This window comes from Parasteatoda tepidariorum, chromosome 9, assembly GCF_043381705.1.
Source record: "Parasteatoda tepidariorum isolate YZ-2023 chromosome 9, CAS_Ptep_4.0, whole genome shotgun sequence".
NCBI classification, from domain to species: domain Eukaryota; kingdom Metazoa; phylum Arthropoda; class Arachnida; order Araneae; family Theridiidae; genus Parasteatoda; species Parasteatoda tepidariorum.
The window spans coordinates 87411231-87420644 of record NC_092212.1 but is presented as its reverse complement, the minus strand read 5'-3'; the positions used below and the strand labels follow the sequence as shown (position 1 = coordinate 87420644).

The 9414-nt window shown below is 27.3% G+C and overlaps 1 protein-coding gene across 1 annotated transcript; it reads left to right on the top strand.

Annotated features, from left to right (window-relative positions):
* Positions 1-587: 587 nt before the first annotated feature.
* On the top strand, positions 588-8247 carry LOC107439728 (transmembrane p24 trafficking protein eclair; the record flags this gene model as incomplete). Its single annotated transcript, XM_043054090.2, is given in 3 exon segments — positions 588-808; positions 3364-3510; positions 8046-8247. Coding segments are annotated over 3 exon segments (518 nt in total), but the record flags the coding sequence as incomplete, so codon positions are not given.
* Positions 8248-9414: the final 1167 nt, after the last annotated feature.

Sequence of the window (9414 nt, the reverse complement as noted above, 5' to 3'; positions counted from 1 at the left end):
ACAATTTTAAATTAAAATTATGGTGTGCTGATTGAAACTTTGTGTTACTAGTTAAAGTAGTATTCTTTAAATTATCTATTTTATCTTTTAATTTCAATCATGCCCTTGTAACAAAATGGTCGCTATGCATTATAATGAAAAGTTATTTTAGTAAGTTAGAACTTCTAAAATATTGTTATAATATAGTTTTAATATTAATTTAATTTTGATTAAACATTTATAAGGTTTTTTTAATCATAAATTAAAGCTCTTATAGTGTTTTTGAATAGAAATAAAAAAAATCTGATTTAAATCAAAAAAATCCGATTTAAATCAAAATAATCCGATTTTTTCGATTTTTTTTAAGAAAATCAAAAAAATCACGAACCCTGTGTGAAACCCAATAATATATGAAGAAAATAAGAAATAATTTTGCTTCAGAGAATGTCGCACTATTGAGAGGTGGATAACATTAATTCATATTCATGTTTGTCGGGATCGTGGAACATTATTTGAAATAGAGGGAATTGTTGTTGTAGCGAGAGTTCACTGTACTATGCTTTGTTATCTGTTCCATTTTTGTTAATGTTTTTTCTATTCTAATGCAGGAAATTATAAATGTGAACTTCATGATCCCAAAACTGGTGGATTTATGCCCTCCAGCCCTGGCATTGGAATGCATGTTGAAATTCGTGATCCTCACGAGAAAGTGATTATGTCTAAAGTCTACAGCTCAGAAGGAAAGTTCTCTTTCACCTCAAATTTACCTGGAGAGCACGTCATCTGCTTGTACAGCAACAGCACAAAATGGTTTAGTGGAAGTCAACTTGTAAGTCTTTAAATTTATGGTTGTTCATTTAAAACGTGGTGGTCTATTTACAGGCTATCCGCCAATCCTGGAATGTCATGATTTTAACAAAAAAAATTTATTAAAAAAATAATGGATTTAGGTCGTTGAAAAATATAATTTTTAAAGTGGAATTTACCCCTCCAATTTCACTGCGTTCCAATATTCCAAATATCTGAATTTGTAACAAAATCTCCACTCACAGTCATATTTTATTAAAATATAAAATGTTTTTATCATGTTCTTTAAATAATATGGTGTTCTTTCAAAAAATGTAGGAAAAAACATCATTTCTTGAGCGAGTTATCGTTATATTATTTAAGCAGGTTTTGGCTCGGGTCGGCGAGAGAAAGAAGCTCAAGCTCCCCTCTTTGAAATGCGCTATTTCTTGTTTCCATAGCAGCAGATGTGCTTAGACTTCATGGAGAGGGAAGTTTTTTCTGTAGACAAACTATATGAATTTTTTGCACATCTTTTTCAGGTGCATATTCATGAAAACATTTGGTTGTAATTTAACTAATCTAACTGTAATTTAACATGTTGCAAGTCCAACTTCTACATGTTGTTATTTTTTATGCTTAATAATTGGGGTTATTGATTTTAATAAAGAGAAACCTGATTCTGACAATAAAAGAAAATAAACTTTGCTTTATAAATTTCTATGTCATTTTAAATCCAGTGACATTTAGGTCTTAGTAGATTTAATAATTTATTTTGTGCCTCTTTTATATGGTTTATAATGAGGATTATTTTTATTATATGAGCTAAATTTGAGAATTGTTTATTCAGTATTTTTTTTAAATGCAGTATTTACATGCCTGACTGACCACACAAGTAAGGATGTATGCATATGGCACACTCAGAATTTTGTTTTAAAAATATAAGAAGAATTATGAAAATTAATTTCTTCAGCACTTGATCTGTATCAATGAAAATTTTTATTTCTCTATATTTTGACTGCATTTTTAAAGTATTAATAAAAACGTTTTTTTTTTGTATGTTATTGCAAATAATTTAATAGTTATGATAACTATCTTTGATTATTATAAGCAATATAATTGGTGGGCTGTTATTATAAGTAGACATAATAGTTAGAGCTTTGTAGGGTTGCATACTTTTAACGTGTCAAGGTTTACATCAATAAAACTGCTTTTTTGAAATCTCTGTCTTGTTCCTACTCTTAAAATCATCAGTTAAAACATTTATTTTATCATAAATATCTTTAAATTATTTGCTGTAGTATTTTTCTTGAAGATTATTAGTATCAACTATGACTATTATTTTTTTTCTTCGTATAACAATAGTAAAGTAAAAGATTTGCTTGCTTATTATAATCAAATTTTCTCTTTAAAATTGTAACACTCTTGGTAGACTCATTCTGTTTCACTATTTGGAGTTTAATAAATAAATGTTCTCACTTTTAATGTGATACTACCTCAAGTGATCGGAAAGTTAGATGATATGACAGTTATGGATGTTAGAAAATTGCAATGTTCAACAAATACTTATTTTTTAGATTGACTCATGTTTATTTTATTTATTTATTTTTGCTTTTTTAGCTAGTTTTACAAGATGCAAAGAATTTTTTATTAGAATACATTAACCCTTTCAACCCTACTTTTGCAGCATTAAAATTTAAATATAAAAAGCAGTTTATGTTAATGCTGACTTATTAAAATAAGTATACTGTGAGTTTAAAGTTTTCTACTTTTCACGTTTTCCAGGAAATCTCCATGGAAGAATATGTCCCAATCGTCTCGAATATTGTAAAAATACCTATATATTGCATAGGAATAAGTATTGAAAATAATATAAATGGATCAAATTATTTGTTCTGACCAGAAGTAGTCATTAGAAAATAATCAAAACAAAAACTAAAATTTTGTCTTACAATATTTTTATCACTAATGGGATATATTGCCCCAGTGATAAGCACAATTAAGATATATTGCCTTAATGATAAGTACGATTGGAACATTATGTCCCACAAAACAAAATCTGTCAATATTTCTTAAATCTAATACTAAATAGGTACAATTATTACTTATTGAGAACAACCATAACTATTTTACACAAAATATGACAAAAATACAGTTGTACTTAGCTCAAAGTTTAGAAAATAAATAAATTAAAACAAGATTGACTGGTTTGCTTGCAAACAGGAGTCTGCCATTTTGAATATGATAGTGTTAACAAGTTCCTTTAGTCATATTTTTATTCCCAAATGCCTAAAGAAAATATTTAAAAAAAAACTTGCAAAATTGGGATCTGTTTATCCATTAGAGAATGGAGTTTAGTCTTTGGGACATATATATCCCATTCTGGTTGAAAGGGACATGTCCTGAAAATCAGATTGCTCTTACTAGCCAATTTCCCAAGTTGTTTCTTTCCCTGTTTAGGTTTGCAATCATGTTGTTTATAAAAAGTTGCTCCTAAATGAAAGAAAGTTACTTGAGCTAATATTTCAGTTTATAAAAAATATTTGTTAAATAATAATTTGATTATATTTGCCTTCATATTAATTATTTTTATTTTAGCGAGTACATTTGGATATACAAGTTGGTGAGCATGCTGTTGATTATGGAAATGTTGCTCAAAAGGAAAAACTGACTGAATTACAGCTGAGAGTCAGGCAGCTACTTGACCAAACTGAACAAATAACAAAGGAACAAAATTATCAAAGAGTAAGAACTTTTTTTTTTTACTTATATTAACCTTCCAGGTGTTGAGCCCCTAGAAGAAAATGCAATAAAATTTTTTGGCCTTGCTATAAAAATTTTTAAGACAATGCATAAGTTCTTACATAAGTCATTTAGAGACATCACATTTGTAATAAGACTTTCTGTAACTGCAAAATCTCAATTTAAAAATAAAATATGCAACCAGCTGTAATTAATTCTTAAACAATAATTAACTTTTGAATTCAGTTTCAACTATTCATTTAATTTGATTATTTAAGCTTTTATTAATTTTGTTTGATTTAGAAATACAAGTTAAGTTATAAGTAAAAGATGCCAAATCGTTAATTAGAAAATTGTGTAACGTGCTACCCCCACATCATTTCTGAAGACTGTGTTCATAAAATGATTGATTGCTGATGTCTTTATGCAAATTATTAAGATATTCTTGAGGAAACTGGAAATTTTGCAATTGATAAATATTGCAATGGTGTTTTTGAAGATAGTGGTAATGTGAAATATTTGTTTTTGACTAAACTTGTGAAGACAGTCTGCACTGTTTTTCATGGACAAGCATCTGTCTAACATTGTTTTTCAGTTAACAAGCGAATAACAACTAATGAAAGATCAAGAATAAAGTTAAACACATTAGTAGGCCTGAGAGCTGTTAAAGATTCAGTTAGATAAAATGCTGCTGGTATGGAAATCATAAAAGAGATGATACAGTTTTGCAAAGAAGCCATTTCTAAAAATGATGTGGAAAAAATAAACAATTTCAAGAAAAAAATTTGAGAACCTAAGCCCAGTCATTTTTTGAAAAAATCATCTGAAGAGAAATTGAAAGGTTTTAAGGAGAATGTTTCTTTATGATATAATTAAAGTAGGAAATGCAAGGACTAAAACAAAAATCTATGGTTGACATTGGCTGGTCAAGCACCAATTGATGCTGACAATGAAAAGTTTTGTAGTAAGGAACCTAAAAGCAATAATAAGTAATTTTTCACATGATTTAATGAAATAAAAGGAACAGATTAAATTACTTCCTTAAATGATATGTACTTTTTTTTTTTTTAATTTTCCTATTGTGATAGTTAATTAGGGTTCCTACATGGTCAGGAAAACCTGCAAAAGTCAGGCTATTCTAAAATTAAGCTAAAAAGTCCGGATTTTTCTTACATATTCATAAATTCAGGAAAAAGTCCGGATTTTTCTTACATATACATAAAGTTAGGAAAATTAAAAAAACTATAGTTCATTCAAAGACTGACAGGCAAAAATAAAGTTTCAAGGAAAAATTCTGTAATTTAAAATGTGTAATTTCCTCATAATAACATTCCTCTTTCCCTGGTAGAACCTGTCCTGTTAGCAATTTTCCTCTTGTTTATTCAATGATAAGGAATTTTTGATAGTGTTGCTAGGTTTATTGCTCTTTGTGTGAATAACTGGTTTACAGACAATAGTAACTGAAACAACAGAAGAAAAATCAAAAAAGGAATTTTTACTGTTTTGTGATGCTGCCAAAAAGCAAAAGAGTTTCTTAGAGTTTAATCCATAGCAAAAGAGATGAGATAATTTTTTTCGAAATATTTGCGCAGAGAAAAAAAATGTGAAAATTTGTGGGAGGTTATAAAAATTGTTCTTTTCCTCTCTCATGGTAACGCAACAGTCAAAGGGGGAGGGGTTTCAATCAATAAAAGCTTATTGGTTGAAAACCTCAATGAAGACTCTATTATTTCAGAAAGGCGTGTGTATGATTATGTTTCATTTATAAATGGAATAAAAAACATAGACATTAATGAAAAAATGCTAGATGCTGTAAAAGGATCTAGAACAAGATGGAGACATACATGCATTAGAAGCCAAAAAAAATAATAATAATAATAACGAAAGAATAAAAAAAATGAAATTTCTAGAAAATGAATAAAAGAAAAGATAGATGATTTGAAATTAAGAAAATCTAAATTGACGAAAACTGCTGCAACAGAACTGGATGTTCTTGATTCAGAAATTGTCAAACAACAAAATATGTTGAGAAATATTATATAACATAGGAGCCCCTGAGTTTCTCCGGAAGCTTACAGTATTACAGAAATAAATTTAAAAATACTGAAAAAAAAAGATATTTTTGATTTTATTTTTCTCACAAGTTGCATAATTTTTCTATCTGAATTTTTATTTGTATATAATTAACTTTTCTTGACTTTTTTCCCCTTTATATTTCAATATTATCTTTTAAAAGAAACGTCAGTTTTAAGTAAAATTGTGATTTTTACAAATTAATATTTTAATGTAACAAATGTTCTAGTATGTTTTAAGAGTAAATATTATTAGAGGATACTGATACATATCTCGCAGATTTGATTAACCCTTTATATCCTGACGACACTCATGCATTTGGTTCCACTTAACATTAAATAAAATAATCTTTCCATAATCCAACAGATTTTCTTGATCTTTTTATTTAAATAGTTTTTGTATCTAACTACAAAAATACACTAAAAGTTTAATCTAATCCTGATAATTAAAAATATGTTTCACAAGTTTTCTGAAAATATAATTTTGGATATAAAGTGCTATTACGCAATTCCACTTTAATATATAAGTGTTTATCCTATTCAATCTATGATACTTATGACTAAGTAGCATATTATTACTATTTGAAACTGCAATGTTAAAAGTTTTGTTGGAGTGGGAAATGGCGGGTCTGGAATTTTATTGTAAAAGGTCAGGAAAAACCTGTAAAAGTTAGGATATTGTTTTCTCAAAATAGTGTAGGAACCCTGTTAATTTTTGAATAAATAATATGATGTGTATGATCATTGTCACCATTCAACTGTTGAAAAGTGCTTACATGTTTTTTTGGTGTTAAATAAATAGGTTATGAAATTATATATATTTATACAGTATGCTCTCGGTACCTCAAAAACCTTATTATGTCAAAAAAATATTTTTCCCCTTGACATTACATATCAACCTAATGTTAATTTGAATTTCTATGTCAAACAGTTTCTTCTCAAAACCTTACATATGTCAAATTCTTTTTGAAATAGAACAGTAATTTTTTCACAATAATCACAATGAAAGTTCATTATATATCAATTCTTTTCTATTTAATGCATAATTATTTTTATCTTACTTTTAAAAATTAAATTATCATTGTATTTAGACTTATAGTCAACTATCATTACACACATATTAAATAGTACTTATTCTTATGTTTTACGACTCTTCTTTTTAGAGTTCTTTTTGGAATGTATTTTTCTACTTTTTAGATCATGTTCAGTTTTGAACTTGTTATCTCAAATTTTCTTTTTTTAACGTTCCTTCAACAACTTGGTGACTTTGAGAGATTACTGTATATATATATATGTATTTGAAAGTTCTATATTTTTTTCCTAAAAAATCCAATATTTTTCCTGAAGAATCCTATCATTTTTAATAGTCACTTCCTATACCTCGAAAATCATTCCATAGTTGGAAAAATTTAATAATTTAGTTAAAGATCTTTCTAGTATCCTTTAATCTTTCCCAGCATTTGGAAATACATTCTAATTTAATCTTTTGCTTCCTGAGGTTCCCACCAAACCTCCTCACCTGTTTATCACACTTTTTATTATATTGGTAGTATGTCCATTTTTGTGCTTTATTCATGGTGTTTTCTACTTTAAACTCTGTAAGGCTACAGTCCATGGTGGGCCAAGGCTACTGTGCCCATCCCAGTTTTCTTGGGCTCTAGGTGCAGGAGCAGAGCAGATAGATGTTCCGGTTCGGTGGTGAGCCGAACACAGACAATGTTCAGTCCACAAGTATGCTTGTCAGTCGTTTTATTGACCCACTGAAGAGTCGATAAATGATACTAAACTAAAATAATTTGTTTAAAATTATTTTTATAAAGTTGTGTTTTAAAATAAGTTCTCCAAATCGAATTGCAGATCATGGTATTACTAGATTTCTATTGAACCTATTTAGTTAAAACTTGATAATTTATTTTAGTATAGCATGTTGTTTAAATTTATGCTAATACTTACATTGTTAAATATTTTTGTTTTTTGGTCATAATGAATTCTTTTTATATCAAAATCTATAAAGTTATTTTTTTTTATTTATAAACTTTTTGTATTTCAATTTTGTTAAGCTAGTAAGGTTTTAAAAAGTGCATATTTAACAGTCTTTTAAAATATATTTTGAGTTGTTAACATGATTTGTAATTGTTTTAGCCAGATGTCATAGCATTTTTCGTTCTACAAATGTTAACTCTAAGAGAAATAAAATTATAACAAATTTTATTGTTTCACACTTTTGTGAAACAATAAAAACATTTTATAATTTCATTTCTTTTAGAGTTTAATTCTTTGGAGTAATATTCCTTCATATTTAAATTTTTACAGTTTTTATAATTTAATTTCTTTTTATTTTTTGTTCTTCTACTATGCAATATCTATTCTTTATGTTAAACTCTTGTTGACCTGTGAAAAGACAACAAAAGTTCTATACCAATATTTTCCTTAGATCTTAACACTTAAATGTTTTACTTTTTTCAGTATCGTGAGGAGCGGTTTAGACAGACCAGTGAAAGCACCAACCAGAGAGTTCTGTATTGGTCCATTGCCCAGACTCTGATTCTTTTAATGATGGGATTCTGGCAGATGAGGCATCTTAAGAGTTTTTTCCAGGCCAAGAAGTTAGTCTAAAGGCAAACAATCATCTGTCATTCATTTTGTGTTAATAAACTTCATAAAAATACTTCCTGTTCAGCACTCTGTCTTTATGGGGCCACAATATAATTGTCCTAAGCTTTTTATAAAACAAATTTTCCATTTCAATACGAACAACGGGAAGATTCCGACATTTAGAAATTTTTATGTGTAGACTTTATAGCATTTAACTAAGATATTAAATAAATCGAGCAGTTCCTATAATTTTTGTTAAAGTAATAAGAATAATAATTATTTCATAAGTTTAAAAACCGTGTGTTACAGACATAATATAATGCAGTATGTTACACCCATAACTACCAATTTTTAATTTCTAAAAATTGGAGTGAGTAAAAATTTTATGAACACTTATTTTCTCAAAAATTATATGAACGTCTCAGAATTTTGTAACTCAGTTTTAGGTTTTTAACACTGGATTGCCAAGGGAAGTAATTTTGACTGCTTTTTAATTTCAATTCGAAAAATAATGATGTATATAATGACACAATTTCTTAGAATTTCATGGCTTTTTGTACAACATATAATTTTCTTTATCGTTAATATTTACTAATAACTTGCTATATAACTGTAAATAGTATAAAAAATATTAATTTTAAATAAATTTATTTACACATTATTTATTCTTTTACAATCCAGTCATTTTGGCTGCTTTTGGGCAATATAGGTATTTACTAAGTTTCAGTCTTTCTAGCGTTTAAGTCCTCTAATAGAACATTAGTAAATGATAAAATTGTATAATATTGCATTGTCTAAAGAATTAAAAAATTAAGTCACAGTATGGTACTTACATATTAAATTTTAAGTTAATTTTTATTAAACATATTTTGGATAAAGAAATTTTTTGTTAAAAAAATCAAAAGGTTGAAAGATTTAACACTTTTAATTTTGTTTTGAAGTTTTATAGTTATGATTTTGTATTTTTAAAGTACACCAGGGTGTAAAACAATTCTATTTTTTTTTAATATAGTTATGTTGTTTTTTAATATTTTGTTGAAATAATGCATAATAACCATTCAAAGACCATGTTACGCTTTTAGACTGTAGATTGTGATATCTCAGTCTAGAAATATTTATTTTAAAGAATCTATTACTGTAATTCTGCTGTCACTCAAAAATTATTCATATAAAGTGTTAGGCAATAGTGCTAATTACTACAGATCTTACACATTTACTAACTAAAAAAAATAAATTTTGG